This window comes from Rhineura floridana, chromosome 13, assembly GCF_030035675.1.
Source record: "Rhineura floridana isolate rRhiFlo1 chromosome 13, rRhiFlo1.hap2, whole genome shotgun sequence".
NCBI lineage: Eukaryota > Metazoa > Chordata > Lepidosauria > Squamata > Rhineuridae > Rhineura > Rhineura floridana.
The window spans coordinates 41134130-41152276 of NC_084492.1; the positions used below are offsets into that span (position 1 = coordinate 41134130).

An 18147-nucleotide genomic window follows, 5' to 3' on the forward strand; every position below is an offset into this window, starting at 1 on the left:
AAGCTATGATTGGGCGGAGGGGGACTTGGCTCCTCCCTCCCTCCCCCGGGGCTTCCGGCTGTGGCTTTTCGCTGCTTTCAGGACTTTGCTGGGGAAGCGCGGAAGGGAGGCGCGCCGGGGCGGGGGGAGGGGAGCAGAGGAGGCTCCCGCCTGGATCCTCCTCCGGTCCTTGCGCTGGGGGCAGAATATGGCCTCAGCCAACCTGCCCAGCTTTTTAAAAATCATCGTCAAGAAGCAGCAATGTGGTAGTGTTGGGGGCGCTGGATTGTGAAGACAAAAGGGTGGACAGGTTGAGGGAGGGGGGTTGGTGCTTTTAGGCCTTGGGATGATCTTCAGAACTGGTGACTTGGTTAGTGTGTACTTGGGGAATGAGAGCGGAGCAGAACACAAACACCTGCAGGCGTGCATGCATTCGGGCACATGGGAGGGGGAGCCCTCAACTGCCGCAGCATATTGGAGAGAGAGATGGGGGTGGAAGGGGGGACGCTGGCACACATTTAGCCTCAGAGATGGGGGACGAGCAACTCCTGAGCCTCCTCACTGCTCCTTGGCTCCAGCTGAATCAAAGGTGAGATCTGAGCGGCCTTGCAAACAAGAATAAATGTTAAAAGGAGGGGGCAGTGAAGTAGGAGCCAAGAAAAGCAGGCAGGCTGGCTGCCAGGAAGAAAGGGGGAAAGCAGCCTTTCCTTGCAACCTTGCTTCACGAAAAGCCCTCTCCTCTTGTTCTGAGTAAGGGCATTGTCAGCTGTGAGGAGACGGGAGCCACTGATAGTAATCCCCTCTTCTTTCTCTTCTTCCTCCACCTTCAGCCTCTGCCACATGTTTTGTATGCAGACACCTGTCGGCACACCTGAAAGACCCTCTGCCAGTTTAGCAAAAGCTCTCCCCTCGCATTTGGAGCAAAGGGGAGGTATTGTCTGCAGCGGCAGTAGGGTGCAGACAGCATCCAGGGAGTGAAGACTTTTTTTAAAAAACTGGTGTAGCAGGTATCGCTCATGCTAGAACAGTGGAGCCCCCATACGTAGAGGCAGCGTGTCTTAATACCAGATCTTGGATGCTGGGGATATGCCACAGGGGGAATTACTGCCTGGTTGACTACTGTGGAAAGCAGGAGACTCTGAAGCAGTGGCACCTCTGGGATGAGCCGGCAGAGACATTCCTAGGTTCTGAAGGTATCCTTTGGTACACATTGGCCTGCAAGATGTCCTAATGAAAAGTGACTGCCTAGGTGCAGAGGGCAATCCCTGCAGCAATGTGCGTGGGGGGGAGAGTTTTCCCAGGTGGAAATAGATGATGCATACAGCTCGAGTCTTAGCCCTCCTTTTCTTTTCTCAGCACAAGTACATAAAAAGATAAAACCAGGAGCCGAGAGCTATTTGGGACGAGAGGAGCAGTTGGCAGGGTGGAAAGCTCAATTCTATCTTTCAAAGAGACCAGGCAAATGTCTGTCTCCTTTCTGGACTTGCAATAGGGCAGAAGGAGGTGCTAACTGCTGCCTTTTGCCGACCCAAAGAGCTGCCCAATGGAGAGCACAGGCTGACTCTGCCATATTCTTGTGTGGAGGGATTTGCCTTGCTCAAGGCCACTGAGAGCCCACCAAGAGTGGGTGAGTGTAGAAGGAGGGAGATGGGGCTGTTTGGAGAGGAAAGGCCTTGAAGGGGTTAATGGGCTTCGTGTGTGACCTGCCAGGAAGCAGAGCTTCCCGCCCCTTCCCCAGCCAGTAATTTTTCAATGTGACATCTGGAGAAATTGCCTGACCAGCAAGCCTCAGGTACAGATCCAGATATGACTAGGGAAAAGAAAAAAATGATGATTTAACATATAAACCTGACAGGACCACACTTCCAGATGCAAGCACACACTGTCAAAAATTAGTGACCTCCAAGCATAAGGAAAGAAGCACTAGATGATATATTAAAAATGGACTCCGCTACCCACCTCTGTGTGCATGTGGAAGCCATTGCTTAACAAATGATCGTTGAACTATCAGAAAATATTGTGGGCATACGAACGCCCATATAAATGGTGCATATCTTGGTCATTAACTGTCATATTGAGATGTGTAATACTGCTATAAAAAGCTACAAAATGAGGCAAAGATAAATATTCATTGCTTTATACTTGCATCTGCAATAGGTTGCCTGTAGTTTCAGGCATAATTACGCCTAACATTGACCATGGTATCCTTCTGGGCAGACTTGGTGACATGGGTGAGCCCTGGACCGCTGCCTGGACTCGGTGGTGGGCTGGATGAGGGCCAATAAACTGAGTCTGAATCCTAGCAAGACGGAGGTGCTGTGGGTTTATGGTTTCCGAGTTCAGATAATTGGTCAGTTGCCTGCATTGGATGGGGCCGTACTCCCTCTGAAAGAGCAGGTCCGTAGTCTGGGGGTGCTCCTGGATCCATCTTTGTTGCTAGAGGCCCATGTGACCTCAGTGGATATGAGTGCCTTTTACCAGCTTTGGCTGGTAAGACAGCTGCAGCTGTTTCTGGACCGGGATAAGCCTGACCACTGTGGTCCGCATACTGGTAATCTCCAGGTTGGATTACTGTAATGTGCTCTATGTGGGGCTGTCCTTGAGGTTGGTCTGGAAGCTGCAGCTGGTGTAAAATGCAGCGGCGAGACTGCTCACTGGGGCAGGGTATTGCCAACATGTCACCCCACTGATGAAAGAATTGCACTGGCTACCTATTAGCTGCCAGGCCAAGTTCAAGGTTCTAGTCTTGGTGTACAAAGCCCTATACAGCTTGGGACCATGATACCTGAAAGACCGTCTTATCCCTTGCATACTCAGCAGATCACTGTGCTCTGCAGGTGAGGGCTTCCTGCAGATACCAACTTATCAAAAGGTCCAGTCTGCACAACATAGGAAATGGACCTTTAGTGTGGTGGCACGTACCCTTTGGAATTCCCTCCCCTTAAGTATTAGACAGGTGCCATCTCTGTTATCTTTTCGGTGCCTACTGAAGACCTTCCTCTTTCAACAAGCCTTTTAAGTTGAGACCTTATCCCAGTCTGCCTCTGTGCTGGAATTGCTTTTTAATATGTTTTTAAATCTTTTTTAAAAACAGTATGTTGTTTTAACTTTTTTTTTTAGATTTCAAAGCTTTTAAAAAATGTTTTTAAAGATGTTTTGTTTTAACGTATTTTAAAGTCTTTTATGACGTTTTAAAGTGTTTTTAGTGTCTTTGTTTGCTGCCCTGAGCTCCTGCTGGGAGGAAGAGTGGGATATAATAACGTGCCAGGTAAGGGGAACTCGTCCCAGACAAGTTGTGTCTGTGCCTTGTTCCGGTTCTCCTCGTATCCACAGGACTGTTGGTTGTACTGTCAGCCAGCTCTCGGATCTCCAGGTGCTGCTCTTAAATGCTAGGTTGGTCGTTAATAAAAAACCCCTTATCCACAATTTGATTGTGGAGAAGGGTGCCGACCTTGTGTGCATTACCGAAACCTGGGTGGGTGAGCAGGGAGGAGTTGCTCTTTCCCAGCTTTGCCCACCTGGGTATTCGGTGCAGCACTGTGGTAGATCTGAGGGCCGGGGAGGCGGGGTTGCTGTGGTCTATCGGAGTTCTTTCTCTCTCAACAAGCACCCTGTCCAGACGGCGACTGGTTTGGAGTGTCTTCATCTTGTGCTGGGCCAAGGAGACAGATTGGGAATACTATTGGTGTACCGCCCACCTTGCTGCCCAATGGCTTCCCTAGCTGAGCTGACGGAGATAGTCTCGGAGGTATTGTTGAGATCCCCCAGACTTGTGGTACTGGAGGATGTCAACATTCATGCCGAGGCTGTCTTGTTCAGGGCAGCTCAGGACTTCATGGCCTCCATGACAACCATGGGGCTGTCATAAGTTGCTACTGGCCCGACGCATGTATCAGGACATACTCTTGATTTGATCTTCGCCACTGGTCATGGAGATGGTGATCTGAGGGTGGGGTATTTTTCATCTACTCCATTGTCATGGACAGATCACCGCTTGCTGAGCTTTAGACTCACGGCAGCCCTTTCCCTCTGCAGAGGTGGGGGACCTATTAAGTTGGTCCGCTCCCGGAGGCTTATGGATCCTGTTGCTTTCCAGAGCGCTCTGGGAGTTTTTCCGGCTGATAGCACTGGCGCTCCTGTCGAGGCCATGGTCGATCTGTGGAATGCGGAGATGACCCGGGCCATTGACATGATCGCTCCCGCGTGCCCCCTTCGGTGCAGAACTCAAACAGCACCGTGGTATACCCCGGAGTTGAGAGTGATGAAGCAAGAGAGAAGGAGGCTAGAGTGCAGGTGGAGGCGAACTCCTGACGGATGTAGTCATTCTTTGGTGAGTGCTTCTACTAAGTTGTATGTAAAAGCGGTTAGGGCGGCAAAAAAGTCATATTTTGCTGCCACCATTAGATCATCTCTTTGCCGCCCAGCGGAGCTTTTTAGGGTGGTACGAGGGCTTTTACATTCTGGCCCTCCTGATACTAAGGAAACATCGGAAGCCCGCTGCAACGAATTTGCGGAGCACTTCCAGGACAAGATTGCTTGCATCCGTCGGGACTTAGACTCTGATGTTATGACAGTTGAATCCATTGAAGTGTCCAGAGCGCGGTCTTGTCCTTCATTGTTGGATGAGTTTCAGTTGGTGCAGCTCGAGGAAGTGGACAAGGTGCTTGGAATGCTGCGGGCGATCATGTCTGCCCTTGATCCTTGCCCATCTTGGCTGGTGAAGGCCAGCAGGGCTGTAACCACCAGCTGGGCCAAAGAGGTGATAAACGCCTCCTTGAGAGAGGGAGTAGTCCCTGGTAGTCTCAAGGAGGCAGTAGTGAGACCTCTTCTAAAGAAACCTTCTTTGGACCCAGATATTTTGAACAACTATAGACCGGTGGCGAATGTCCCTTTTTTGGGCAAGGTCCTGGAGCGGGTGGTCGCCGGCCAGCTCCAGCGCTCTTGGATGAAACCGATTATCTGGATCCGTTTCAATCCGGTTTTAGCACTGAAACAGCCTTGGTCGCCCTGTATGATGACCTTTGTCGGGAGAGGGACAGGGGGAGTGTGACTCTGTTGATTCTCCTTGATCTCTCAGCGGCGTTTGATACCATCGACCATGGTATCCTTCTGGGGAGGCTCTGGGAGTTGGGGGCACTGCTTGGCAGTGGCTCTGCTCCTACTTAATGGATCGTCGCCAGAAGGTAGTGCTTGGGGAACATTGCTCGACACCCTGGACTCTCCATTGTGGAGTCCCTCAGGGGTCGGTCTTGTCCCCCATGCTCTTTAACATCTACATGCAGCCTCTGGGTGCGGTCATCAGGAGTTTTGGAGTGCGTTGCCATCAGTACGCTGATGACACACAACTCTACTTCTCCTTTTCACCTTCTTCAGGTGAGGCTGTTGATGTGCTGAACCGTTGCCTGACCGCGATAATGGACTGGATGAGAGCTAATAAACTGAAACTTAATCCACACAAGACTGAGACACTGTTGGTGAGCTCTTTACCTGCCCAGATGGTGGATGTTCATTCTGTTCTAGATGGGGTTACACTCCCCTTGAAGGAACAGGTTCGTAGTTTGGGGGTCCTTTTTGACCCTTCCTTGTTGCTTGAGGCTCAAGTGGCCTCGGTGGCACGGAATGCGTTTTACCATCTTCGCTTAGTAGCCCAACTACGCCCCTATCTGGACAGTGAAAATCTTGCCTCAGTTGTTCACGCTCTGGTAACCTCTAGACTGGACTACTGTAATGCGCTCTACGTAGGGCTGCCCTTGAAGACCGTTCGGAAACTTCAGCTAGTGCAAAATGCGGCAGCCAGGTTGTTGACGAGGACCCGCTGGTCTGCGCATATAACATCTGTCCTGGCCTGCCTGCACTGGCTGCCTATTTGTTTCCGAGCCAGATTCAAGGTGCTGGTTTTGACTGTTGTGTTTGAATTGAAACCCCCAGTGCCAGTGTTGTGTTTAAATTGAAACCCCAGTGTTAATAAAACTATAATTCACTGGTCTTACCTAAACCAGCTTAGGCTTCATGAGAAATAGAACCAAAGTGGCATTTATCTGACTTTCGGTATAAAACGTAGATTTATTTCCTTGTGACCTGACCCTTACCGACGTTCCAGTGGCTCATATAATAAAAGCCGGATTACGCTGGAGACTCCCCTACTATGCATTTCATATCGTATATATGCTTATGGCTTTGCTTATTGCTGTCAAAATGTTTCACACAGAAATGTCTGTGTTTAAAGACTGCTTTATTGTCCCTCATAGCTCTCGAGTTGTATCCCTCCCTTTTGATATGCAAGACATAATGATACCATGTCTGTGTTTGAGTTAGAGGGCGCCCGGTTGCAACTGAACCTCCTCTTCCCATACGCCTTTGTCCGTTCCTGCATAGTGCTTATCTCAAGGACATGTGAAATATGTAGACAAGTTGACAGTGCAATGTTTCCACTTTGTTCTTCTCCTGTACCCCTTTTGTTTCTCACATATGTCCTAAAGCTATGGCAGTTAGCAATTGTTTCTTTATGTTTTATGACGTGAACATGATACTGTAAACTTCGGGGTAAGCCTATATAAACCCCCATCTATCAATAAACGCGGTTCCCATGCTCACCTGCTTTGGCTTGTAAGTATTGGGTCCCCTTTGCAAAGGCTTTGTTTTGTGTTGCTTGATCTCTGATAGTGGGTTCATATTTACTCAGCTCCGCACTCTCCCGGGGTGTAATAAGTGAGCTGGGATAACAGGACAGCTTGCGTGTTGGGTTTGGATCTAACAATTGGGGGCTCGTCCGGGATCCCTTGTGCGGACCCCCTTTTTGCCATTGCACCCCTTGAATTGATAACAGGCGCCACGAGGATTTCCTCGGTTACCAACACAAGTGGGCGGCTTTGACATTTTGGGGATAAAGCACAGTTGAGGAAAACCCGCTATCAGACGTCATGGGAAATAAAGGGAGTGTGCCGGTAAAGGACAGCCCTTTGGGAATAATGTGTATGCTGTGGCAAGAGGAGGACTTGCCTGTGCGTAAGAGAGGCCTGAAAAAGAGAAAGATGATTGAGCTCTGTGCGGTAGCGAGACCGCGGGTAACTGCAGTATTGGCACCGGGTGAACGGTAGCCAAAGAGCGGCTCCTTTAAACCCGTTCCTTTAAGAGGAGTAGGGGAGCGGATTGAGGTAAAACATTCAGATTAATTGCATTTCTGGCTCCTATGGCAGATGGGAGTGCAGAGATTGCAGGGTTTTTACAATGCTGAAAGACAGATCTTTGACCGGTGAGGCCCCCCCTCCAAGTTATTTTTCTAAGGATGACTCAGATAGAAGAATGATTTTAAGTCGTTCTATTATGCTTTCCGCGCCAGCGCCGCCTTCCAGCCCTGAAGGCGGGGCTCCTCGGCCGGCGCGGAAACAAGTCTCTTCCGATTCAAGTGCTGAGACGGAAGAGAAGGATCCAGGAGAGGGGCCCTCAGGGGGGAACGGTCACGCGCTTGCGAAAAGGAGAAAAAGAGAAAAAGAGAAACGGTTATTGACTAAGGAAACGCCATTGATTGTGCGAGACCAGCCGTACCTGGACGCCCAGGGACGGGTCAGACTCCTAGGTGTGTAAGGCTTGTGTTTTCCCGGGAAGTAAGAACGTAAGAATGGTAATAGGAAGGATTTGCATAAAAGAAATGTGTATGAGTTGGGTACCCAAGTGAGAGGTTGTATGCGGATAGCTTTTTTTTGAGTGTATGTATGAAAGTTTTTCTGTGGGTTTGCTTTCAAGGGAACTTTCCTTCCATTACTGTTGTTCATAAATCATGCTGATTTTACCTTTTCCTCTTTTAACTGCTTGGATCAGCTGCGCTGCCCACCTGTTCTCTTAGTAGTTCTTAGCATTTTTTTTTATAGAAAGTATAGGATTTGAACTAAGCGATTCCTTTTAGAATGTCTGGGTTTCTTTCTCTTCTGTTCCTGTACTGGGTTAACTCCTTCTTCCCTACCTCCTTATTTGATATGAATTTAGATTATTAAGGGTTTTTTTGTGTGTGTGTGTGTGTGTGTGTGTTTGTCTGTCTTGCTTGCTACAGATTACTTGTGTGCATCTTCCTTCCTGATGTAATGTTTTATATCTTCCTTATCTCAGTCCTTGCCATTGAGGAACGTTTTATTTCTTTGGAGCTCCCTTCCTTTTCAAGCTTCTTAAAATTGTTTTCTCCAGTCTGCTTAAACAGTGGGATGATAGTTTTCTCTGCAGCAGTTTTATGCTTTAAGTCTAACGTGATCCCTATGGTTTACTATGTTTTATATAAAGACGGATTGGCTGTGTTTTCCTAATTATTGTGCTGTCTGTTATGTGATTGTAACTTATTAAATATAATTTCTTATTTCAGCCCTTGCCGTTTGACATTAATCCCAATAGCAGATGTTCACAGAGGGGGGGATATTTTTGTCTAGAATAAGTTTTGCTTTTCATTATTTGTCAGTTATTTCTTATCTTGTAAATGTTACGTTTCTTTTGACGTGGTTCTTTTTTTGTTTGTTTGTTTGTTTTGTTACTGCATGTTGAGCCAGAATCACAGAAAAGGGAAAGAGATTGGTTTCCCCCCCCTTTGTTAAGATACTAGAGTTCCTTTTGTTTAGATTAGACCTGAACCTTTGGCTGTTGCTTGTAGATAAAAGCCTGGCACAGTTAGTTTTTCTGTCAGTGGCCAAAGGGGCAAAAATAACAAAATTACTTTTGAAACTACTCTACCCATTTACCTGTATATAAAGGGAGGCAATTGTAAGTGCCAACTAAATTTGTATGTAGTGCCTTGTGGGTAGAATTCATCATTGTTGGTAGATTGTGGATTAGAACCTATACCTGTTGAAACTTTTGAACTTGAGTAAAATATATATATATATTTGGAAGTCAACAACAAAACTTCCTGAAGGGTCTTTCTTCCATAAGGAAAATAAAACCTCTTCTTGAGGTACTCGATCCCAGGTAATTGTTTTAAATTTGTCTGTGAAATGTATAATTTGCCCATTTCCTAGATAGGCAAAACTGAGGCCACCTTGCTGTTTAAACCTAATGAGATGCCCTCTTGTGACTAGGTAAATTCATTAGCAAAAGGGGACCAAAATGCAGAGCTTCCAGCCACAGTAATTGTCTACCTCATATTAGAATTCACATTGGGAATCAATATTACTTTGCTTCCAAAACAGAAACTCATCCCCAGTTGCTCTTTGACTGAAGATGGACCAGGACTTTCAACAGGAAAATGCATTGTCATACCTTGTGCATATAAATCACACTATTACTAATGAACTTTTTTCTTTTAAAATGATGTTCGCAATTATAACGCATGTTAGTGCATTTATTCCTTGACGGGCACTTAGAGCAACTGCTCTGCATACAGGATGAGCACCATTGGAACACCCTGCTGATTTGGAACAGAACTTTATCTATTTGTGCCACTAACATCTCTTTGTTTTGTATTCATAGCAAGAGGTATAAATCCTTTTTCTCTGCTTTCCGTGGCTGCTTTTCATGAGCAAGGCTCTACATAGCCAGAGGATGGGGAAACTCAGGAGTTTAGAATATGTTGTACTGTTGTGTGTTTTGTCTGTCTGTTGCAAAGACAATATTTTGGTTTTGTCCACTTTAATCAGAAGTCTCATCTGTGGCCATGGATGTTTTATTTTTATATTTTCCTTCCTGTACTGAAGTGTTTTCTCCCCAAGGAACATTTTCCTTTTGCGTGTGTATCATAGAAGATTTTTTATTTTGAGACATTTTGGACTCGATCTTTGAAGTGCTCCAGGACCATAACACGATATGCAACTGGCATGCTATTTTCCTGTATTGCTGCAATAACAGCATAGAGGCCTGCTTCATTCTACCTAACCACAGAACTATTTTCGGGCTTATATTGGCCAGCAACCTGAAACGGGCACCTTGTGCAAGTTTGCAATCTTTTCATACAGTCACTCGGGGGAAAAGGGGGGGGGAAATGAAGATTCTTTCATTATTTCAGTTTCTCTGCCTAACATCAGCAAAAGACACACATGTTCAGTGGAAGCTGTAACTGAACATGAACAGGAACAGGATGAACTTTGTGCAAGCCATCCCACAGTGTGTTTATTTGTTTTATTTACTTGCTTTCTTTGTAATATTTCCATTGTAATATTGAATGTAACTGTTTATGCATTGTCCTTTAAGAATGTGTTGTTGTTATTGTTTTCCCTTCATAATTTATATGTTATGGCTGTTTTGTTCTTTAGATGTTTTTACTTTTCAAATCCTTCTGAGTGATTCTGTAATAGGGGTTTTACTGAATTTGGCTACTTCAGATGTAAGGTTCATCAATGTGAAGTTTTGACCCATTTGTTTATTTTCTCACTCTGTCATTACAATGGCTAGGAATAGGTAACAATTAATGTGAATGGATGTCAACACTTAAGAATCTAGGAAGATGATAGTTTGGAATTCCATCAAGATTGCTTTTCTCTCAAAATGATTAATGTATCTTATGGCTTTTTCATGCTAAGAAATGAATTAAGTTCAACTATTGTATATTCTGGACATGGGTGTATGAGCCTTAGAATATTTTGTGATTATGATGTTATTGATAAGTACTATATACAACCTATGCTAACATTTCAATAGATGCCTTTGTGGTATTAAGGTAGGATGTGACTTTCCATTTAAAGTCCATGTATGGATCATCCAGAGAATATTAGTTAATCCAGATTTGTTTCAACACCTCAAACCCATCACATTAGGTTATGACCTAGCTAATCTTCAGACACTACTTTCTCATCCTATGTACAGAAACAATTAGAAGCAGTTAAACAAATGGAGAAGCAAGTACACTCTAGATAGCACATGATTGCCATACAGTCATTTACATTATAGATAAGCACTCACAGATATAGTAACATGGATGTATTTGGAATTCCCTGTTTGGCTGGGATAAGGATGCCAAAGAAGGTTTAACACTTATAATGCACCCCATTGTGGTGATTTGAATTCTGATCTTTGTCTAATTAACCCTTGTAATGTGTATTCATCTCGTATGGCACAGTCACACCCTGGAAGTCAGTATTGGAGCCTATGTGAAAGGTCATCTGTGTACATCTGCCTTTCACATAAAAGGAGGGAGTGGTACAGCTTGGCTAACCCCGTTTTGGTTCAAGTGGAATCTAGGAGGTGCAAAAGCCAAGAGCTATAACTTCCACTCCAACTCACACATACCCCCACGGCTGGTAATGCGTTCCAGAGGTTTTGTGCATAGAAAAACAAGGGCAGAGTTAAACGCTGTCGCATAAATGTTATCTTAATCCTTGGCGGATACACCCCCATCCACAGGGAATCCCATTGCTCGTTAGAAATAGCATTAGTTTTCCTTTTTTCTTGACTAGAAACACACATATCAGAAAATATATACAGACATAGGGGGTCTTCTTATATTGAGACCCCCCCCACTGGCCTGGATTTTACAGAAGACAGGGACAACCAAAACAAGGAACACACACTTCACCACATGGATAAGTGGGAGTTCCCTTTGTCACTTAAGGAGTACAGTCTCCTTTGCTTCCTGCTACAGCTTAAAGGAGGCAGAGGAGGGCTGGGTGATAAGCGGTTTAGTAAGAGGTGAGGTCTGTATGACCAATACATGTGATATACCCACTTGAAAATGGCAATTGGACTTTGAAGAATGGGACATAAAACAGTGGGTAAGGTAATATTACTGTTGAGATGGTAGCATTTGTTGCATTTCATTTTCCTCAGGTCACTGACTTGTTCTTTTCCTATGAGGCTTAACGGGTCGCCAAATGCCTGCTGGCCCTTGGTGGCTCTGTGAATTTTGGTCTAGCTGGCAGAAGATATTGTTTTATGTGATTATAGTAATAGGTTTTTTTATTATTATTATTAATACTGGATGTTGTTACTTGCAATGTATTTCTAATGTTATTCAGTTAATCTCTATAGGTCTCTGAGTTTAGTTTTAGGGACCAAAACCAAGCAAACGGGCCATTCTAGTAGTATCAAAAGGCCCAGTCATACTTGACAGTTCCTTGGTCGATGTACTGAAAAGGAAGTTGAGCAGACTGACGCAAGATTGTGTTTTATGTTGTAATAGTTATAGTATTATTAATAGCTGTTTGTTGCTGTATACAATGCATCCCAAATTTAATCCAGCTTGCTTCCGCCTGCCTGCATAGGCTGATTTCTTCATTTTCCCGAAAGCCTCAATCTGCTATTCCAAATTTGATGCAATTGGCCTCAGTCTGTATAAACAAGCTCACACTGTCATTTTCCGAAAACCGCAACCAACTTACATGGAAATGGCTTTAAGGCCGATTTGGCAACCCAAGCAAGGTGATACAGCTACCTGAGAGACTAGCTAGTCTCTCAGGGCTGAAAGGGGGGATTGTTGTGTTTGAATTGAAACCCCCAGTGCCAGTGTTGTGTTTAAATTGAAACCCCAGTGTTAATAAAACTATAATTCACTGGTCTTACCTAAACCAGCTTAGGCTTCATGAGAAATAGAACCAAAGTGGCATTTATCTGACTTTCGGTATAAAATGTAGATTTATTTCCTTGTGACCTGACCCTTACCGACGTTCCAGTGGCTCATATAATAAAAGCCGGATTACGCTGGAGACTCCCCTACTATGCATTTCATATCGTATATATGCTTATGGCTTTGCTTATTGCTGTCAAAATGTTTCACACAGAAATGTCTGTGTTTAAAGACTGCTTTATTGTCCCTCATAGCTCTCGAGTTGTATCCCTCCCTTTTGATATGCAAGACATAATGATACCATGTCTGTGTTTGAGTTAGAGGGCGCCCGGTTGCAACTGAACCTCCTCTTCCCATACGCCTTTGTCCGTTCCTGCATAGTGCTTATCTCAAGGACATGTGAAATATGTAGACAAGTTGACAGTGCAATGTTTCCACTTTGTTCTTCTCCTGTACCCCTTTTGTTTCTCACATATGTCCTAAAGCTATGGCAGTTAGCAATTGTTTCTTTATGTTTTATGACGTGAACATGATACTGTAAACTTCGGGGTAAGCCTATATAAACCCCCATCTATCAATAAACGCGGTTCCCATGCTCACCTGCTTTGGCTTGTAAGTATTGGGTCCCCTTTGCAAAGGCTTTGTTTTGTGTTGCTTGATCTCTGATAGTGGGTTCATATTTACTCAGCTCCGCACTCTCCCGGGGTGTAATAAGTGAGCTGGGATAACAGGACAGCTTGCGTGTTGGGTTTGGATCTAACATGACCTATAAAGCCTTACACGGTGTGGGACCACAATACCTTGTGGAACGCCTCTCCCGCTATGAACCTACCTGTTCATTTCGTTCAGTATCCAAGGTCCTCCTCCGGGTACCAACTCATCAGGATGTCCGGAGGATTGTTATTAGATCTAGGGCCTTTTCTGTGGTGGCCCCCGAACTGTGGAACAGCCTACCTGAGGAGATACGCCTGGCGCCTTCGGTACTTTCTTTTAGGCGCCAGGTTAAGACCTGGCTATACTCCCAGGCATTTTAATGTTCAATGTGTTTCATTTAATGTTTTTCGTTTAACGTTGCTGATTTTATTGTAATTTTATTGTAATATTGTATTTTAATCTTGTTTTGTTCACTGCCCAGAGAGCTATTCGCTATGGGAGGTTTAAAAATGAAATAAAATAAATAAATAAATAAATAATTCAAATAATAAATAACTAACGTTTATTTTAAAAAATCAGTTACTTTTCCAATGACAGTTTGCACGTTCTTGAAATAGTTAACAGATAAAGCACCTGGCGTTAAAGCACCATTTGGATGGACATCATCATGTCTCCCCGCAGCTTTTCCAAAAGGGGATGCGGCTGCGGCTGCGGCTGCAACCTGCAGTTTTGAACTAGAGGCGGAAGTGAAACTTTTTCATCCTCGTGGTGGGCGCTAGGAGGCGCGGCGGCGGCCGGAAGGCGATGTTGTAGCACCGCCCCCTCGCGAGCATTGGTGTGGGCTCCTACAGCCGCCGAAGAGCGTTACAGAGCTAGGAAAACCTTAGCGTGCCTCAGAGTTGTGTTGGGGCCTCACTGAGATTCTGGGGGAGTGAAGGGGCCACTGCGCAGCCGCGTTGCAGCCGGGTCGGCGGGGGGAGAGAGACCCTGGTTGGAGGGGCCCCGCAGGGCTGCCGAGTGACAATCCCGGTAGGTGACTTCCAGACCCTGGAGACCTCGCGCGGCTACCGCGCTCTCTACCCGACGGGCTTCGCCAGCGCGGCTCGGACTGCAGTCCCTCTACCAGTTTTATAGGTCTATGGCGGCAGTGGCCGAACCGGGGGGCGGGGCTTCTCCCGCCCTCCGTACGTCACAGCCGACGGCGCTCCTCCTCCTCTCGGCCGGCAGCCCGCCCGTCTCCGGTGCCCCTCAGGGCCCCCGAGACCGACCCTCCCTCCCGGCGAGGGGTCCCTGGCCTCCGGAGGGGCTGCCGGGTGGCGTCTCCCCCCCTGCCGGCGGAGAGGGCGCCCGGAGCAACGGGGCTCCCGCTGGCCCGTCCCTGCTGCTCGGCTTCAGCCTGGGGCGCCCCCGCTGCTCGGAGTGCCGCCCTGCGAAGGAAAAGGTTGGGGCGCCCAGTCACCCAAGAGCCACCAGCAAGCTGTCCAGAACAAACCACCAAAAGCTTTAATTGTTTATTATTATTATTATTGTTGTTTCTTACATTTCTACCTCGCCTTTCTTTGCATGCTAGAAACCCAATGCGGCTTGCATGTGGTTCCCAGGCGGTGACCCATCCACGCACCGGCCTCAGGTGCCTTACAGCCTGGGACTTTAATGGGTTGGTAGAACAAAGGTGGGGGGGTGCTTTGCTCCTGGGGGAGGGGGAGGCCGTGGCTTGACCTCCGCGGGGTCGCTGCTTACCCCAGTATGGAGGGGGGCACTTGAGCCCGGCGTGGCTCAGGGGGCAGCAGCCAGCGTCTCCTTGATCCAGCCCAGCAGGCTGAAGAGCCGCACATAGACCCCGTACTTGGCGGTGGAGCAGGTCTTGTCGAAGCTGAGGATGCCTGCTGCGTACCAGATGTCGTCGTTGGGGTCCTGCACCACAAAGGCCCCACCGGCATCCCCAAAGCAGGTGTCTTCCCGCAGCTCGCTCATGCCCACGCAGAAGGTCTGGTTGCCCAGCAGCAACTCAACACCGTAGGGCCTGCCGGCCGCGTAGTATGTGGCACAGTCCTCTTGGTCGGCCACGGGCAGCTGCACGTAACGCAAGCGCTCTGGGTGGGCAAAGAAGACGTTGCGGCCCCAGCCAGAGATAAAGCCCACCTGCCCGGGCTTGGCGTAGTCTTTCTGGGGCAGGCAGATGGGCATCACAGCCGCCCCGACAGACACGTTGTGCTGGAGGTGCAGCAGGGCCAGATCCACCTCTCCTGTGAAGTTGGGGTGCAGGACTATGCGCTCCACAGGGCCAGCTGGCTGCCCATCACCCAGGAAAAGCTGCAGGGTGGGCGCAATCTCCTCTGGTTGGGCATCAGCACTGTGGTTCAGGTAAAGGTTGCGGCCCGTGGTCAGGAGCCATCGGTCACTGATCAGTGTGGCACCCACCGTGAGATTGTGTCTGGTGAGCAACTTCACTTGCCATGGAAAGCTGTTGTTGGCAGCCCTGAAGCCCCCAATGATGCGTTGCACTTGGCTGACCGGCGACTCTGGCTTCCCGCACACTGGGGGGGGGTGCAAAGAGGCAGCTTGAAGAGGCTGCCTGAGCCACAGCAGTGGGAACAGCAAGGCCCCTCCCTGTCCTGCTGAGCCACCTGTGACCCAGGAGCCTCCCCCAGCCTGGTTCACCTTGCCACACAAAGAGCCACCCCCCCACACCTGGCGGGGACAAAGGTGCAATCTGCCCCCACCAACAGGATGCTCACAGCTCAAGGACGATGGACCTGTGTGCAAAGCTTGTGGAGCTGCAGCCACTTTGAGTGGCCAAGACATTTAACAAATAATATATAAACCACAGAGGGCTGGAAAGGCAGCAAGTAAGACATACTTTTAATTAGTACATTTTAAATGTAGTTTTGCCACTTGGAGCTCTTCCAAATGGGCTGCCGAGCAAGGGGCACCATCTATGCCATCCACCCACCCTGGTCATTCACACTGAGGTATGTGCTGGGCACCTTTTCGCTGGCTTGTGGCTGCTCTTCTGTACCCTTTGGAGGTTGAGCTTTATGGCAGCTCCTGGCTGATGGGCCCTTGGGACAGTACCCCAAGTCCTGCCTCTGCTAGGCCCTTCAGCTTGGCGGCTGCTCCCTCTTACCTGGCTCACAGACCGGAAGTTCTGCATCGCCTGCTTTGTTCAGCCAGAGCTGCGTCTGCTGGTCACACTGGAACGGCCCTGAGAAAGCAGGTAAGAGGCAGGCTCAGGGCAGGGAGGGAAAGGGCTCAACACACGGGGGGATTTCAGGAGGAGACACTGGTTTCCTGGACCTCGAGAGTGAAAGCTGAGACCCTCCTGACTGCTGTGGGACGCGCCGTGGCTTTGGACCCCTGCCTCCTCCTTGGCACAGCGGCGGAGGTGATGAGGTTTCAGATACAAGCTCAAAATTGATGGGGAGGGAATGGGAAAGAATTTCTTCCTTGCTATCTGATATTGCTGGAAACTAATATCAGCTCTTAATTACAAAAAACAAGAGCTCTGGTTTGGCAATGTGTCTTTATTCTCCAGACTGCCTTTCAATGCACCTGAAACATATACCAGAGTTAGCCAAGGCTGCTGACTGGTTTGGAAATGGGGTGCTCTGCGTGACACGAGAGGCCCAGTGCCCTGACACTCCAGATCCCATCACGTCCCTGGATGAACTGCTTTGCCGGATTAGAGCAAAGGCCCACTGAGCCCAGCATTCGGCTGGGTGCCTGTAGAAGGTTGCAAGCAAGGCATTGCTTGTTTGTCACCCATAGGACTCTGCTTACTATGAACAGATTATAACAAATAAAAATTGTAGTGTTAATATTCCAGTCAATTGCAGGACAAATATCCTGTAACAGACAAAACCACCATTCCCAAATCAACAAAATAATCATTGAAGGGCTGAAAGAAACCCTCCACCTTCTTAAAAACAGTGAACTGCAGAGAGTCAAATAAATTATTTTAAAAGGCCTGGGGAAATAAAAGTCTTTGCTTGCTGCCCAAAATACTTCAGCGTAGGCATCAGGATGTCATGCGAGGGGGTCTAGAGACCAGGTTCAGTCTGTGATGCACCACAGCAGTGCCAGACCATGCTTACCTTTGATTGGAGTCTGTAGCTGGTAATAAGGGTCAACTGATAACTGACGAAGCGTTCGATATGCCCATGTTCAATCTCTTCTGGAGGCGGGCAGATTTCTGCTGAGGAGGAGCAACAGTTCAGCTCCTGGAGGGCATGGGGAGTGCTCACCTTGCGGCCCCTAATCCCCACCCTGTGCTGTTTTCACACTGCTCCACCCTCCTGCTGCCAGCCCCCTCAGCAGCCCAGGTGAATCCCAAGGTTCACCTCCCCTCCCCTTTCAACACCTACCCTTTGTGGATACGGTCTGACAACCTCCACTGTGTATCAGGGCAATAACACCCCAGATCCAGCCAGCCAGAAGAACGAACATCCTGTGAGGAAAAGCATTGTGAGGAGGGAGGTCCAAGCCTGCGGCGGAAGCCTCTCTTTCCACCGCAAACAGTTCTGCTCACCATGTGGGGGTCAGGAACAGTCCCAAGAAAACGGGTTCATGAGCTTTGGGGGGAGTGCAGCTCCAGGGCATGAAACAGCTGTTGTTCTTGGGTGTGCACCAGCTCATTTTAAATGCACGTTGTGCTCAAAAGGGCCCTTTTCCTTGCCCTGAGCAGAATTTAAAACCTCCTCCCCCCGTTCCAAAATTCCTATGGGTTCCCAGCTCACAGTGTGGGGTGGGACGTTCCCTCCTGGAGATAGCAAAGGGCTGGGCCACCCTGGCCCAGTCTTCCTAAGAGGGGGTCCAACAGCAGCCCTCAAAAAAAGGGGCAGCACTTCTGAGCCAAATAACCACATTAGCTACCCAGCACAAAAAGCATCTGCAGAGCTCTGGGCTGGTGGACAAGGAGGAGGGAGGGAGTACAGACAAGTACCTGCTGCTGCTTCCTGTGGCTTCCTCCGAACATCTGGATGAAAGGGCTCACCCTGTGTCCCTTTTATGCCAGGCTCAGGCGTGGTCTCCTGTACATGCAT

The 18147-nt window shown here is 47.9% G+C and overlaps 2 protein-coding genes across 2 annotated transcripts; one reads left to right on the forward strand and one right to left on the reverse strand.

Annotated features, from left to right (window-relative positions):
* The first annotated feature begins 96 nt into the window (after window positions 1-96).
* LOC133369124 (uncharacterized) lies at window positions 97-13491 on the forward strand. The gene is made up of 2 exons (XM_061594042.1): window positions 97-568; window positions 810-13491. Exon 2 carries the CDS (start codon window positions 4055-4057, stop codon window positions 5027-5029), a length of 975 nt encoding a protein of 324 aa, XP_061450026.1. The 5' UTR covers window positions 97-568; window positions 810-4054; the 3' UTR covers window positions 5030-13491.
* A 153-nt stretch (window positions 13492-13644) lies between these two features.
* Window positions 13645-18147, reverse strand: LOC133369407 (haptoglobin-like). The gene is given in 5 exon segments (XM_061594691.1): window positions 13645-15642; window positions 16233-16310; window positions 17200-17235; window positions 17238-17300; window positions 18048-18147. Coding segments are annotated over 5 exon segments (1038 nt in total). The 3' UTR covers window positions 13645-14881.